Source organism: Rhinoderma darwinii, chromosome 3, assembly GCF_050947455.1.
Source record: "Rhinoderma darwinii isolate aRhiDar2 chromosome 3, aRhiDar2.hap1, whole genome shotgun sequence".
Classification (NCBI taxonomy): Eukaryota; Metazoa; Chordata; class Amphibia; order Anura; family Rhinodermatidae; genus Rhinoderma; species Rhinoderma darwinii.
The window spans coordinates 329000701-329017566 of NC_134689.1; the positions used below are offsets into that span (position 1 = coordinate 329000701).

The 16866-nt window shown below is 40.2% G+C and overlaps 1 protein-coding gene across 5 annotated transcripts in view; it reads right to left on the reverse strand.

Moving 5' to 3' along the window:
* MEGF11 (multiple EGF like domains 11) overlaps positions 1 to 16866 on the reverse strand; it is a 454207-nt gene that overhangs the window by 195480 nt on the left and 241861 nt on the right. For 4 of the 5 annotated variants that reach the window (XM_075858313.1, XM_075858314.1, XM_075858310.1 and 1 more), the window contains exons 6-8: positions 14100 to 14370; positions 13728 to 13848; positions 13501 to 13637 (exon numbers count right to left, since the gene is read on the reverse strand). In XM_075858313.1, coding sequence (XP_075714428.1) covers positions 13501 to 13637; positions 13728 to 13848; positions 14100 to 14370 — 529 coding nt within the window. The remainder of the gene's footprint in view (positions 1 to 13500; positions 13638 to 13727; positions 13849 to 14099; positions 14371 to 16866) is intronic. The other variant, XM_075858312.1, reaches the window with a different exon arrangement.

The window sequence follows — 16866 nt, forward strand, 5'->3', positions numbered from 1 at the left end:
ATAAAAATCATTATTTCTAACCTTGTCAATGTCTTTACTATATTTTCTAGTCATTTTGCAACTCATTTGATAAATATAAGTGTGAGTTTTCATGGAAAACACAAAATTGTCTGGGTGACCCCAAACTTTTGAATGGTAGTGTATGGGAGATGTCTAAATCCCTGTGGGTATAGATGGGCTCAACCATCACTGACAAGGCCAATCATAACAATTCTTATATGGGCAATTTTGCAGTACCCAGGGTATAGTCGAATATACATTATAAGTGCAGCAGAAATAACAATTTGACTAACATTGGCTATAGTCAGCAAATGTAAAACAAGCAGCTTTGTAATATATCTGTATTACGATTTTTGTTTAGTCCTTTTTTCACATTTTATAGCGCAGAAAATAATCTTTTGCTACTTGAAAACCATCAACAAGTTGCTTTTGACAGATCTGTTATTCTTATTCTACAGTATGTCTCCATTTAGTTTCTTAAGGGCATATTGGTGTACTGCTGTGAATGAGCCATAGTTGTAGCTGAAGATCTGATAACATGAAAGTATATCTTTCATTATGAGATAAAAGAAAAATACTAAAAAAGTACTAAAACAAAATAACTAATGAAAATAGAGAAAAGTGAAAAATATTAAACTACATACACTACTGTATGTATATTGTAATCTCATTGTGATCCCTGGGTTGGCTGTTACAGTATGGTTTCTACATTGTGCCAGCTTGTGACTTATATCCATGACACATTTTTCACATCTCAGAAAATGTGTGTCTTTCCCCACAACATTGTCAGTATGTAGGTTTACACACTCATTTGAAAACTATACTCCACCCATAGTAAAAAAAACATTCAGAAATTAAAGGTCATAACTAAAATAAGGAATTATACAATTAAATTGTTTTAATATGAAGCGGATAAATAGGTTTTATCATTATGAAATAGATGTCTTTTCTTTCTTCTAAGTATGTCCAAATTAAATGTTCAACGTGATGTATATACTCAGATGGTAGACATGTACTGCTGTCAAAGAAAAATAAATAAACTAAGGCCTTATTCAGCATTTTTCCTGCGTTGCAGTTCAATGGGACATCCGTGCACGGTGCGTGTCTGCGTTTTTTAGGCGCGTATGTCATCCATATGTCACGCGTTTTTTTTACGTCAGCAAAATAAACTGAAGGAGGTGGTTTTCTTTTTCTCATAATTTCTTTAGCAACTGTTGCGTGAATCACGGACAGCACACAGATGTACGTCCGTGTGCTGTCCGTGATTTTCACGCACCCATTGACTTCAATGGGTGCGTGATGCACAAAAAACGTACAAGTAAAGGACATGCAGTCAGTTTCATGCAGCGGACACGCGCTGCGTGAAACACACTCAATGTCTGAATGGCCCCATTGAATTGCATTGGTCCGTGTGACGTGCGTTGTTTTAACGCGCGTAACACATACGTAAAATACGCTCGTCTGAATAAGGCCTAAAAGAGAACCTTTCACCTCCCCATACATGTGCACAAACCCTGGGGCACTTTACATTTTTTCCCTACCCTCCTCCGTTATTTAGATATCGGTGCCGTTATATTTGGCGCCCGATATTTAAATAACCCCCTGAACTGTCAATGGAGCGTGTAATGGCAAGGGGGCGTGTAATATGGGTGTGTCACTGTCCAATCAACTACAGACAGTGTCACTGCAATAGCTGGAGAGAGGAGAATGTGTGCACACGCACGCACGCTCTCACTCTTCAGCTCTCGGCAGACAAGGACAAGATCACACTGTCTTGTACTTGTCTGCCGAAATGGCAAGGGGGCGTGCCACTGCTGCGGACAGTGCAAGAGCTGGAGAGAGGAGAGCACGCATGCAAACACGCTCTCCTCTATCCAGCTCTTGCTGTGACACTGTACATAGCTGATTGGACAGTGTCACAGCTATGTTACACGCCCCCTTGCCATTACACACCCCATTGACAGTTCAGGGGGTTATTTAAAGAGGCTCGGTCACCAGATTATAAGTGCCCTATCTCCTACATAATCTGATTGGTGCTGTAATGTAGATAACAGCAGTGGTTTTTATTTTGAAAAATGATCATTTTTGAGCAAGTTATGAGCAATTTTAGATTTATGCTAATTCGTTTCTTAATGACCAACTGGGTGTGTTTTTACTTTTTACCAACTGGGCGTTGTAAAGAGAAGTGTATGACGCTGACCAATCAGTGACCAATCAGCGTCATGCACTTCTTATTGTTCCAGCCCAGCTTCTTTCACTGCACAATCACACTGTGCCATATGCTAGGCTGGAACAATGAGAAGTGTATGACGCTGATTGGTCACTGATTGGTCAGCGTCATACACTTCTCTGTACAATGCCCAGTTGGTCAAAAGTAAAAACACGCCCAGTTGTCCATTAAGAAAGTCATTAGCTTAAATCTAAAATTGGAGATATGTATATGTATGTGTAGGAGATAGGGCACTTATAATCTGGTGACAGAGCCTCTTTAAATATCGGGCGCCAAATATAACGGCACCGATTTCTAAATAACGGCGGAGGGTAGAAAAAAAATGAGAAGTGCCCCAGGGTTTGTGCAGCCCTGCCCATTACATGCTGTACTCAGCTGCACATGTATAGGCCGATGAAAAGGTTCTATACAACTAAAAATGTTGCAATTATGAAGGAATGAACCTGAGTCCTCAGCCCAGGAATAAGACCAAAAACGTCTGAAAATACGGAGCTGTTGTCAGGCGAAAACCGCTCCAGATTTTCAGACATTTTTTTAACAACTCGCGCTTTTCACGGCCGTTTTTGGAGCTGTTTTTCAATGGACTTATTGAAAAACGCCTCCAAAAACGTCCCAAGAAGTGTCCTGCACTTCTTTAGATGAGCCGTCATTTTACGCGCCGTAATTTGACAGCGCCGCGTAAAATAAAGGCTCGTGGGAACAGAACATCAAAATTCCCATTGAAAGCAATGGGCAGATGTTTGTAGGCGTATTAGGGGCGTTTTTTCAGGCGTAATTTGAGGCGTAAAACGACCGAATTACGTCTGAAAATAGGCCGTGTGAACATATCCTAACAGTTAAAGAACAAATCTATGCTGGATCTACTGTAAGTGTTGTGGTCAATGCTCCTATTGTCTCTAATGAACTTCCCATTTAGAGACAAGTTACACTTTACTCCTGATATGAAAATGCTCAAACAATGCATTGTATTAGAGGCGTTCTGGAATGTCAAATTACCATTGTTCAGATTTTACCAGATTAACAATACAGTACTCAAATCCAGTATAGGTACGGTTCGTTTACAGCGAGTAACACGTTCAGTAAATAAAAATGGCTTGGTTGTTATGGAAATCTGGTCTAAAACTGTGTGTATGTGAGTGAGGCTAAGAACAAAGGCCCTGCGAGCTTCTATTGGCTAATACAGGTCATCTGATGTGATATGGAGGAAGGTCCTTGATGTGGAAGCCAGTGGTGCCATATTTGCTTTTGTGAATATGTCGAGAATTGTAGGACCTAGAGAGCTGAAAACCGGTCTAAACCTTCGGAAGCGCGTGATTTACTTATGTGCCAAATTTGGCGCAGATTGGTCCAGTCGTTTGGCCATGCATAAAGAACAGACAACAGAAATTAATATATATATATTAAGTAGGACACCTGGTCTGGGATCGGAATATAATAGGGTCTGGTGTCTAAAAATATATTTAAGATGCCTGCTTTAAGATCTGTATTTATTTAAGGGTCTGGTATGGGGTCTGAATATATTTAGGGGATCTGATCTGGGGTCTGATATTAATATAGGGGTCTTAAATTAATTTAGGGGGTCTGATCTGGATTCAAATTTAAGTTAGGGGCCTGGTCTGAAGTCTAAATATATTTAGGGGGTCTGGTCTGGGGTCTGATAATAATATAGTGGATTGGTTTGGAGCTTGAAGTAATTATGGGGTCTCGTCTGGGGTCTGGGGGTGTTGGGTCTAAATTAAGTTAGGGACCTGGTCTGTGGTCTGAATATATTATAGGAGTCTGGTCTGGGGTCTGAATATATTTAGGAGGTCTGTATTTATTTAGGGGGTCTGGTATGGGGTCTGAATATATTTAGGGGGTCTGGTCTGCAGTCAGACATCAGATTTAAATATAGGGGTCGGGGATCTGATATTAATGTAGGGGGTCTAAATATATTTAGAGGGTTTGATGTGGGGTCTGATATTAATATAGGGGTCTGGGATCTGATATTAATATGGGGCGCCTGAATATATTTAGCCATTGCCTTTTATATAAGCCACACTCTTCAAAAAGGCCTCTCCAATTTTTCTGTGACTCACTGATCGAGTATCACCCTGTGAAGGACTCTCCCAGGTTGACATCTCTAAAATTGGCCTGTGTTTGAAATCCCTACTATTACTGCTAGACTTACCGGAATTAAATGGCTCTGGGTAGGTTGTATGCAGGAGTGTATCATCTTTTCAGATCACATCTGTATGATGTCACCTACTCACCTGCAGTAAGAGTGTGTTTAAATAGAATAAGAATGCACAGATTTTTTTTATCCATCATCTCCTCTTACTGTGGTCTTCAAGACTACCCCACCTATTATCCATAATCTAACAATTCAAATTTAGCGCTTTCACCTAACCCCAGAGGCATTATATATCTAAATTTAGCACGTAACCCCATCTTTCTAAGGTGCCTCTCTGCTTCTACTGCTTTCCTTTACAATGTATAAAGCAATCTCAGAGAGAAAATAAAGTGCAGGCTGTTTTTTTTTTCTTTCATCACAGTGGAAAATTGTGCCGGTACACAGAATATTTCACAAATGAATCAGTATGCTGTACAGTGAAAACTTGCATAACGTCTTGTTCTAAGCAATATTGCTGGAATTTTTGATCATTATAGTCATTATATTGAAGTGAAAAGTGCATGAGTTATAGCAGCACTTGCATGTGTTATTATTGAACAAAGCTGTGCAATGCAATGGCCGCTAAAGTGACTGCCACATTTAAAGGGGATTTCCAGGATTAGAACAGTTTTTGTCAGAAACATAAATAATTGTACACAAGAATAAACTGTCACGATTCTGCTCCTATTGGCCATCACACGAAGCATGATTTAGTGTATTGTTCTATAAGTTTACAGTATATTGTTATGGGATCACATGATGATGCAAGAAAGTATGGCATGTGACTGATGCCGCCATTGATTGGCTGCAGCGGTCACATGCCAGTAAAGCACATGATCGCTGCAGCGATATACAGAAGATCAGCGGGGGACAACCCGAAGCGGCGGATGATTTAACAGGTAAGTCTTGTCTGATTTGTTATTTTAACATACGGAGAAGCCAGGATTTCGTAGTAAAAGCTGGACAACCCCTTTAAAATACATTTATATCTACCAATCTGTTAATTCACTGTGATAATAAAGATTTCTAAATCATTTAGGCTATGTTCACACCATGTTTGGTGTGCACATTCAGCATATGTGTCGGGGAAATCTCACAGTGCCTTTGCTGACCCGTCCACATACCCTATAGACCCGATGGTTGCCAAAAGACAGAGACTGGTATATGTTGGTATAACTTTTTTTTTTACTGTAAAAGAAGCATAGCCTGCTGCACTTTTCTATATAGTTGGTCGCCACAAAAAATTGTATACTGTAACACACAACCCCCTTTTTTTTTTTTTAAGATATTGGCCTATGGAGGACGTATACCACTGTATGATATATAGGGTCGTTTTTCCCAAAAAGAAAAGGGAAATGAGAATTAGTTATCAGCTATAGGACCGAAAAGTAATTACAAATGTGGACAATGCACTTATTGCAATTCCATTATTCGCAATAGGAAACTTAATTTAGGGGGCTGTGCATTTGAAATTAATGAGCTGTGTCTATATCACCAGGACTAGAGAGGGAGTACTCAATAGAGTACTCCCTCTCTAGTCCTGGTGATATAGACACAGCCTGTTACACAGAAGGGTGTCTAGAATCACTAGGAATTGAAAATACAATATATAAAGAAATTTACAATAACTATTCTTGTATAAATATTAAGAGTACAATAAAAAGAAATAAAAATTACTCAATAAACAATATCCGAACATAAAAGATATAGGTAACTTTCCATAGCAATTAAAGGGGACATTGCATTGGATTTCCTTTCCCTACTCAATTGTCGGTATCAACAATAATAATTGAAGGCGACCTCAACATAAATATAATAACAGTCTTGCCCCCCTTTTCCCTTACCCAATTTTTCGTGTTTTACATTGGTGGTATACACCTGGGCAAGAACTGATATTCCAAAAAATAACAATAGGAGGGTCTCTCCTTTCTCTTTTTTCTAAATTAATGAGCTGATAACCTGTAGAACTCAATATGTCGTATATGCAATAATCTGCAGCTGTGGTAGATTTTATATAGGAAAAACGATACGATCTATGTATATAAGATTCCGTGAACATATAAGATCATTAATTACAGGTGAGGGATGCCCTAGGTTGATACAACATATGCAGGAAAAACATGAAAATAATGCTCGATGTATGTGGTTTGTGGGTATAGTTCACATTAAGCCGTTATTGTTTGGAGGAGATAGACATAGAACTCTACTACAAAAAGAGGCAGAAATAATCTCACAGACAGGGGCACTAGGACCTCTCGGTCTTAATGACCGAAACGACCTAAGTGCCTTTATAACATAAAACCCTTTTGTTTTTAATGTAACGAACAAATATAAATATATTGTTATTTTAGCTTGATATAACTATGGTGTATCATTCACTATTGTATAGTGTGCATTTTCCTGTCTTTTAGTATTTTGTTACGTAACAGTCTATACTGATTTGTGAATAAAAAGGCAGGTAAAGGAAGTGATGCCAGGGCCTTGAGAAAGCGTGTACGCACGTGAAACGGCCATAGGCTAATTCCACATCCTGACCGAGATCTTTGAATAAATACATTTTGTTGCAAGTCCGGTGAGTGCCTCAATATCTTCTATTTGTCTACTGTATGATATATAGTGACAGGCTTTATATTTGGCGTATACACCAGGAGGTTTCCTCATCGCACATGTATACGCTGAATGCAGCTCTTAAGCGTGATGTAAACCCAGCCTTATATATGTATTTAGAGATATCTATTTATTGTCTCCCAGGTTAAGCAGTCAGCGCTCAGGTCGGACTGTTCAGCAAAACAAACATACTACACTTTAGTGCTGCTGTTTTGGGCTTTTTTTTTTACTGCAATTACCGCATAATCATGATAAAATGTCACAGCTTTGCAGCGATTTTGCGGTATACAGCGTGAAAACTCATACTGACTATAGGACACTAGTAGCTACTGCTGGAGTCAGATGCTAGAGGCAGGAAGAGCCGAGCGCTGCTGCAAATCAGGATGGCTATAGGAAGGTGCAAGCTGGTTTCTCTTCCTACAGCCTTGTCCCTCCCTCTACACAGGTCCGCTAGCTTACGGGGAGGAGGGCAAAGGCTTAGGGAAGAAGGCTGACTGTACAGATGGCACAATGGGTGTCCTGTTTCATGTAAGTAAGCTGGGTGAGAGGACCAATCCTTTCCTTTCCTTACCGCATAGGGGGGCATTGGGGAGAGCTAAGTCTATGTCACAGCCACCGGGTAAACAGCCACCTATGCTATCAGCCACTTTGCTGGGGTACATAAATAACCCAGCGATGTAGCAGCCAGGGTGTAGCACAGCACTACTGCGCTGGAGTGGCGAGAGGCCCGGTAGCAACTGCAACCCCTACAGCTACACCACTGCTATAAAGGTTTTAGAGATTGTGAAGTACTACAAAGTGAGTCATAAGTGAAGAACCAACCAAATATCCTTTGAGACTATATACCTATTATATCTATCAGACCAAAGGGTTTGTCTATAATGAATGTCACCCTACCGTTCTATCATAATAATTGCCACCTTGAATACAACAGTATTTAAAATGTGCCAAAATGTCAGGCTTTCCAGTTTGTATTGTGGATATATTTTACAGCGAGATACATAACCTTTTTTTGGTTCAATTAAATGTCTACATAATATACATTCAGAGGTGAATCAACTTTGGTGGGGCCCTTTGGCAAAAGGGGCCCTTCCTTTTGGGAAAGAAAGGAAACAAAGAAAATATATATATATATGCAAAATGGAAAGCAGCAGCACTCACAGTGAACACAATTATGAATCGGTGCCAAGCAAGGCGTGTGTGTGTGTGTGTGCGTGTGTGTGCGTGTGTGCGTGTGTGTGTGTGTGTGTGTGTCCGTGTGTGTGTCCATCTCCGGTATTTTCTGTTCATACCATGATGATGCTGGTGTATTTGTACATCTAATCTTTCATGGTATGGTCTAAGGTACATTATATCACTGACCTGCTATACTCAATCCCAATACAGAAGAAAGCTAATGTGGGCCGAGTTCAATCTTGGTGTGGCTAGCACCCTGTCCCTATCAAAAACAGAGTGGCAGAACTGAGGATAAACTCTTGGTGCTGCGTGCAGCCGGCAGAATCAATGTATTATATTCTATAATTATCAATATATTCTAATTTAATAAAAAGTCAGGTGTTTAATGCTTTTTAAATGCGGACTTTAGATGGTGGGGGGTGCAGGGCATTTCCCCGTTTGCTCTCCCTATAATCTTGGCTTTCAAAAAAGGCTTGTATAATGGTGACAAGTACTTTCTCTAAAAGGTTCTCATTCTGAGATATCTATAGTTACACGAATGGAAAAAAAACGAATCCGAGGACTTCTGTGGCATCTGGCCAATACTTTATAAATAAATAGTAGCAATAATGCTAATGCTTTGGAGTGGAGATGACACAGGCTGCGTGTAACCTGTAAAACACGTCCTCTGCTTCTTTAATAAAATACAATATTGAGTTTCTTTATTGAACTCTGTGTCACATCAAGTGTCCGCTGATGACTTCAGCAGTTCTTAAAACCATTGGCCATTGTTGTTTACTCCGGCAGGTAGAAGAATGCCTCAAACACGTTAATTAAAAAGGACAAAAACCATCCACATCACGAGAAGCATTACAGCAGGTTAAATGGCCTGACAGAACTAGGACAATCATTTTGTGCGGGTTCACTCTGGTCATCTGTAATATCAGTAAAAAGTTCTACGTAATACAGGTGTAGCACTTGGCACAGATCAGCTTGTACTTACAGTGTAGCCCCAAAAATGAGAAGTAGCTGTATAAGGTAAGGACATCTAACCAAGTCAGGAACAGCAAACTTAGCATACCCTATACTATGAATACATACTTTCTCCAGAAGAGGACTCAAAAATCACCAATAAATGATCCCACCTGAATAGCAAATCAAATACTCCTATCACAAAATACAGGCAGGATAACCAGTATAAAAAAAAATTACATGAATAAATACAGCAAAGACCCCCGGACGAAGCAGGTGGGGAAACACATGTTGGGGATCAGGGTCCCCTTCTTTTGGTCTGTATTCTGTCCTCCTTTTTGTGCCTGTCTAGTTTAAAGTGTAGCTAAACGTTTGACAAACTTCTGACATGTCATAGTGACATGTCAGAAGTTTGGATTGGTGGGGGTCCGAGTACAGACCCCCACCAATCGCTAGAATGAAGCAGCTGAAGTGCTCGTGTGAGCGCTCCGTCGCTCCGTGTCTGTTCGGCTTTTTCCGGGAAATACATGTATCGTGTACGGACTCAATATAAAGTCTATGAGCCTGTACTCCCATACATCAGATTTCCGGAAAAAGCCGAATAGACACGAAGCGGCTGAGCGCTCACACAAATGCTTCAGCTGCATTGTTCTAGCGATTGGTGGGGGTCTCCGTGCTCGGACCCCCACCAATCCAAACTTCTGATACTATGACATGTCAGAAGTTTGTCAAACGTTTAGGTACACTTTAATTGTTTTCCCTAACTTGGCACTTGTCACTATAGGGCTGCTGCATTTATTGTTCAGGCACTTGCACTTTGCAGTATTTATTTCTATGGGATGTTTTTAGGATTTGTGTATGGGGATCCTTGTATCATGAGTTTGTCGTTCCATCATATATTCTGTATTTTATCTTGTATCTAATAAAGATGTTATATTTTGCCATACACTGGTTATCCTGACTGTATTTTGTGATAGGAGTATATGAATACATACTGAAAAGTAAAAAAAAAAAAATGACTGTCAGAATTATAATAGCAGAAAATACAACATCAACATATATTTTGAACTGATGCAGCAGCATAAACAGCTAAAGGCAGGATCCACAAACAGCATATGTGGGAAAATGCCCTTACCGAACTGTAAATTATAAGACTAGACCAAGGACCTCTGTGACTCTATAAAAGCACAAGACTGCAGGCCACAGAATCACGAAAACTCCGATATCACTTCTAATTTGCATTAACCTGAGCTGCTGCACAACCTTTTTGAAGAGAAGCAGGAGCTTCTTGTTAATCACTGATTGAATAACATTTATAGCTTGTTCAAAATGAGAGTCTGTAGCAGCTGAAGTGTTTACTGCAGTGCCCACCACAGAGCACCCCCATACAGAGTGTCAGCCACAGTATCACCCCCAAAATGTGCCAGCCCCAATAAAGCCACAGTGTGCCCCCCGACTGCTAGCCACAGTGCCAGCCACAATATTCCCTTATTGCCAGTCAGAATAGCCCTAGTGACATTCATAGCCCCGGCCCCCAAATATCACCCAAAATGTCCGTAAGACACACAGCCTTCTAGCCACATTAACTACTTATTTCCTCCCTGGAGCTGCTTTTCTGTTGCTACGTGTCAGCGGCCTGTTTGCAGCCACTAACATGTATGTTCTCCTTGCTGTGCAAGAGTTCAGCACTGGAGAGGAACTTCCTGCAGAAGTGATGATTGACAGACTGCTTCTGCCAGGAGAGATGAGCAGCACGAATGTAGCACCGCTTATCAATATGTCATCCGCATGTTTTGATGTCACAATATGCAAATTATATACAAATATTATTTACAAACACAAAGATGGAAATTTTCCAAACGTGTGTGATGTTGGTGGTTTATTATTTATCTATTGAAGAAATGAAAACATTAAAGAGCTTGCACTGGAGATTATAAACTAATGATAAAAAGATAATAAAAAACTCAATCAAAGGAACTCTATGCCTAAAATTTACAAATTAAAAAAGGATAAAGAGCATAAAGAGTTGCTAATGTTATTCATACATACAATATGCATATAATTATTCCTGGAAATAATCAGAACTGAAAATATATAGAATAAAATGGTTATCATAGGGGAACTACAGTCAGGCACTTCACAGCCTGAAATGGCTGATAACAAGGAACACAGATCCTATTTAAATAAACAGCAAACATAGATACAGTAGACATTAGGTTCAATGTCCTACATGAAATCGAATATTAGGTGGGTTACTCTGAAAAAAAATGATGGGTGTGCTAAGATAAAAACACTATACGATGCCCTAAAAACAGGCAATGCTGCATGTATATGACCAAACTGGTCGTTAAGTGTGGACTGAGCACGCTCTAAGGCGTCATGCACACGACAGCAGTTTTGCGGCCATATACTATCCACAATTGCGGATAGTATAGAATACATGCTTTTCTATGGGCCAATGCACACAACCGTGGGTTCCACGGTCCGTGCATTGCCCGGAGTCCCTACCACAAAAAAAAATAGGACATGTCATTATACGGTCCGCATTTGCGGTCTGGGCTCATTGAAATGAATGCACATCTTCTGTGTGCACAATCCGTGATTGTGGACGGCCCGCGGATGATACCCGGCGACACATCCCTGCTATAATCACGGATCATATGCACAGCTGCGGCAGTGTGCAGGAGGCCTAACTCCTTTGCCTGACATTAGTGACACAACTAGAATTTAACGAGAAAAAAAAAAAGCCGATCTTTGTTTACAAGATGTCAGCGATGACGTGCCGTACCTGCACATGACCATTGCAGCCGATCAGTTGCCTCAGTGGTCATGTGCAGTACTACTGGCATCAACACATTTTCAAGAATCGGGTCAACCCCTTTTAATTTTGCAGAACACCGATGAAGGATCTCTGACGCGTAGTCATTTTAACCCTAAAGATGGACATTTAAAACATTAAATGATTGTACATATGTCGCCATTGTCAAATGTACAGCCAATCTTTTCCAGAAAGTATGTGCAGTGCAAAAATCGGACAAACGTTTACATTTAACAATTTGACAAACAATAATGATGATTTTTATGTCTGAAGGACCAATTGTATTAACAATATACAATAATTTTATTATTCTTTTTGTGCATTTACACTGGGTAGTAATAGCTACGACTGCCCAGAACCATACAAATAGTCCCGAAAGCTGTAAATGCCCCTTAAAAGTGAGATTCTAAACTGACTGACCACCTCACCATCAAAAGCAGTATAACAAAAATGATTCAATTCCCCTGTTAGCGGAGTTACTGCTATGCTCTGCCATCTGCATCAGGCATAATAAAGTGGCCTTCAGGGGAAAGCTATAGGGGATGCAGAGGTAGAAGCGGCACCCGATCCTGGTACCTTAGGGATTCCAATGGCCCCACTGCCACATTATAATACACCAGTATTATAAATGTAACACAGCGCGGGCTCTGTTACAAATTTTGCATTGGGGCAAGGAGCTTCAGTTTACGCCTGGGCCTACAGGTTCTAGTTGACCACTTAGCCTGATAATCATACAACGCTATTTGACAAAAGGCTGAGTCAATTTGAGAATTGTTTTATTGATGTCAGTTATATTTTACTGGGAAGGTGAACCACATATTCCTTGTATTGCGGAGTTATGACTTATAAGCTAGGCTTAAATAAAGCACGGTACCTAAAGTCTGGCGACTGCCATGCAGCAGATGCTTCCATAGGTGTGCACTGGGTACATGGTCGTTTTGGCTGCTCATGCAGAGACAGGAGTGTAAACCCGGCATGATGACAGGAGATAAACCTGCCTAGCATAGGTCATACAATTATGTAGTAATTCTCCCAAATAAGCATCATTCGTACCTACTGTTACTTGCAAATCAGTCCATACAATTCCTGTTGTATGCCTTTGAAAGTACATTTCTCCCTAATATATGAAAATCTGATGACCTTTCGTGGCAAGTTTAAACGCATAACTAGGCAGATTTGCCATTCAGGAATGTGGGAAAGCTAGATGTCAACCCATGTGGGAATTAAGGAAATATTGGTTGGGGGAGATTTATTAAAACTAGTGCAAAAGGAAAAGTGGAGTAGTTGTCTATAGCAACCAATCAATTTGCTTATTTTTCTTTTAAGATGGCCTCTGAAAAATGAGAGCTTGAACTTGAATGATTTCTATGGGCAACGTCTCCACTTTTCCGTTGCACCAATTTTGATAAATATTTCCCAGTGACATATTTATTGGCAATTATTTTTTATTTTTGTCAGAAATGCCTTTTTAAACACTGGGTATAACAATCAAAACCGATACACCGGATTACCTGGTAGAGGAATAAACATGACCACTAGGTGGCTGCAGTGAGCTGCTGGTTTTACCTCTCTCCAGTGTATCCCGCTGCGCACTGACACCTTCCAGTCACAGGGTCACACTGCCCTCCATTATGACACTGGCATTCTTGGCTGCAATTCCCTCCATATCTTCCTGAAGGACATGGCAGAGCACAGACAGAACCCTATGTAGTAGAAAGAGTAAAGAAGGATTGTGTTAGACAGGTTCTTAATATGATATGCAATGATTTGGAGCTGAGAATCAGACTTCCTACCGTCCACCCTGCTGGGCAAGAACACTCTCCAGTCACATGGTGACATACACCCCCATTTTGGCAAGGGCAACGTAGCTCACATAAAGCACCGTGACTTCCTGGTGGGCACAGTTCTTCACAACTAGTATGGGAATAGATAAAAATAAATATCTATGAAACAGTCTGCAACAAACTGGATGCACCCTTTTAATATGCTGTTTCAGCTGTTATCTCTAGTCTTATATGCTTGTACTTTTATAATATGACTGGATAATTATATAGTAATATGATCCCGGAAATATGATGAACTTTACGGAGAAATAGGGAGGCTGATAGGTCTTAGATTTAGCTATCAGACTCTAAATCAAAATTGCATAACTTTTGACTACTCACAAAGCTCCAGTGTATCCAGGCGCACAGTGGCATTCGCCAGTTCTGTGGTCACATGTTGCTCCATTTTGGCACTGGCACCTCAGCTGGCAGGCCTTGCCATAGGACCCAGGATCGCACCAGTCCTCACAACGCCATCCTCTATACCCTTCAGAGCATACACAGGCTCCAGTAATAGGATTACACAATGCCTCGTTTTGACACTGGCAGCGATTACTGCAGTGTGGCCCCCAGTGTTCACTGTCACAACCTATGGGCAAAGAATATAACAAGACTGTAAAGGATTAACACCACTGCAGTAATATAAATTCAATGTTCTACACACATAAGAAATCAGGATGTTACATAGTTACATAGTTAGTACGGCTGAAAAAAGACACATGTCCATCAAGTTCAACCAAGGGATGGGAAAAGGGAAGGGAAAAATTTCTACACATAGGAGCTAATACTTTTTTGTTCTAGGAAATTATCTAAGCCTTTTTTAAAGCCATCTACTGTCCCTGCTGTTACCAGCTCCTGTGGTGACTATTCCATAGATTCACAGTTCTCACAGTAAAGAAGGCTTGTCGCCTCTGCAGGTTGAACCTTTTTTTCTCCAGACGGAGGGAGTGCCCCCTTGTTTTTTGAGGGGGTTTTACATGGAACAGGATTTCACCATATTTTTTCTATGTGCCATTCATATATTTATATAAATTAATTATGTCCCCCCTTAGTCGTCTTTTTTCAAGGCTAAATAGGTTTAATTCTTTTAATCTTTCCTCATAACTTAGATTCTCCATGCCCCTAATTAGCTTCGTTGCTCTTCATTTTATTTTTTCCAACTCCAGGGCATCCTTTCTATGAACTGGAGCCCAGAACTGAACTGCATATTCTAGATGAGGCCTCACTAATGCTTTGTAAAGTGGCAATATTGCATCCTTGTCCCGCGAGTCCATGCCTCTTTTTATACACGACAATATCCTGCTGGCCTTTGAAGCAGCTGATTGACATTGCATGCTGTTATTTAGTTTATGATTTACAAGTACACCCAGATCCTTCTCAACAAGTGAATCCGCCAGTGTAGCTCCCCCTAGGACATATGATGCATGCAGGTTGTTGGTACCCATATGCATAACTTTACATTTATCTACATTAAACTTCATTTGCCAACTGGATGCTCAAACACTCAGTTTGTTTAAATCCGCTTGCAATTCACGAACATCTTCCATAGACTGAACTATATTACATAGCTTGGTGTCATCTGCAAAAATAGAAATAGTGCTATTAATCCCATCCTCTATATAATTAATAAATAAGTTGAATAATAGTGGTCCCAGCACTGAACCCTGGGGTACACCACTTATTACCGGGGACCATTCAGAGTAGGAATCATTGACCACAACTCTCTGGATACGGTCCTTGAGCCAATTCTCAATCCAATTACAAACTATATTTTCTAAACCTATAGTCCTTAATTTACCCATTAGGCGTCTATGGGGGACAGTGTCAAATGCCTTTGCAAAGTCCAAAAACACTATATCCACAGCGGACCCTCTGTCTAGGTTTCTGCTCACCTCTTCATAAAAACAGATTAGGTTAGTTTGACAACTTCTGTCCTTAGTAAAACCGTGCTGGCTGTCACTTATAATGCTATTTATCGTCACATAATCCTGTATATAGTCCCTCAATAGCCCCTCAAACATTTTCCCCACGATGGATGTTAAGCTTACTGGTCTATAATTACCCGGGGAAGACCTAGAGCCCTTTTTGAAAATAGGCACCACATTTGCCCTGCGCCAGTCCCTTGGCACTATTCCAGTCACTAGAGATTCTCTGAATATTATGAAAAGGGGGACAGAAATAACTGAACTAAGCTCTTTAAGAATTCTAGGGTGTAACCCATCTGGTCCCGGGGCCTTGTGCACATTTATTTTATTTTATTTAGCTTGGACCATATCTACATTCATCCAATTCAGTATATCAACTGATATATTAACAGCACTGGCACCGGCTACATCAGCTGCTCTTTCTTCAGTTGTATATACAGAGCTAAAGAACCCATTTAGTAACTCTGCCTTCTCTTGATCCCCTGTGACCAACTCCCCATTACCACTATCTAGGGGTCCTACATGTTCATACCTTGGCTTTTTAGCATTTATATACTTGAAGAATTTTTTGGGATTTGTTTTACTATCCTTGGCCACCTGCCTTTCATTTTGTATTTTTGCTAATTTTATTACATCTTTACAGATTTTATTAAGCTCTTTATATTTTACAAAGGCTACAGCTGTACCCTCAGATTTGTATTTTTTAAATGCCCTTTTTTTGTCATGTATTGCCCTTTCACAGAAGGTGTAAGCCATGTGGGATTTCATTTTAGTAGTTTATACTTGTTACCTACAGAAATAAATTTTGCACTATAATTACCCAAGGTAGTTTTGAAAATCTCCCATTTATCATTTGTTCCATTATTTGACATTAGTTCTTCCCAGTCCATATCCTGAATTGCAGCCCTCATCCTGGGGAAATTGGCTTTCTTAAAATTAAATGTTTTTGCCCTCCCAGCCTGCGTTTGTTTTTTACAGTATAGGTAAAATGTAACTATATTGCACTGTTACCAAGGTTTTCACGAACATTGACATTCCCAACAAGATCTGCATTATTAGAAATGACCAGATTCAACAGAGCTTCACCTCTAGTCGGGTCTTCCACAAACTGGCCCAACCTGGCCCAGGTTGAGGAAATGTCTCCCCTTTGCAGTTGAAGCTGAACCATGACACCAATTAATATC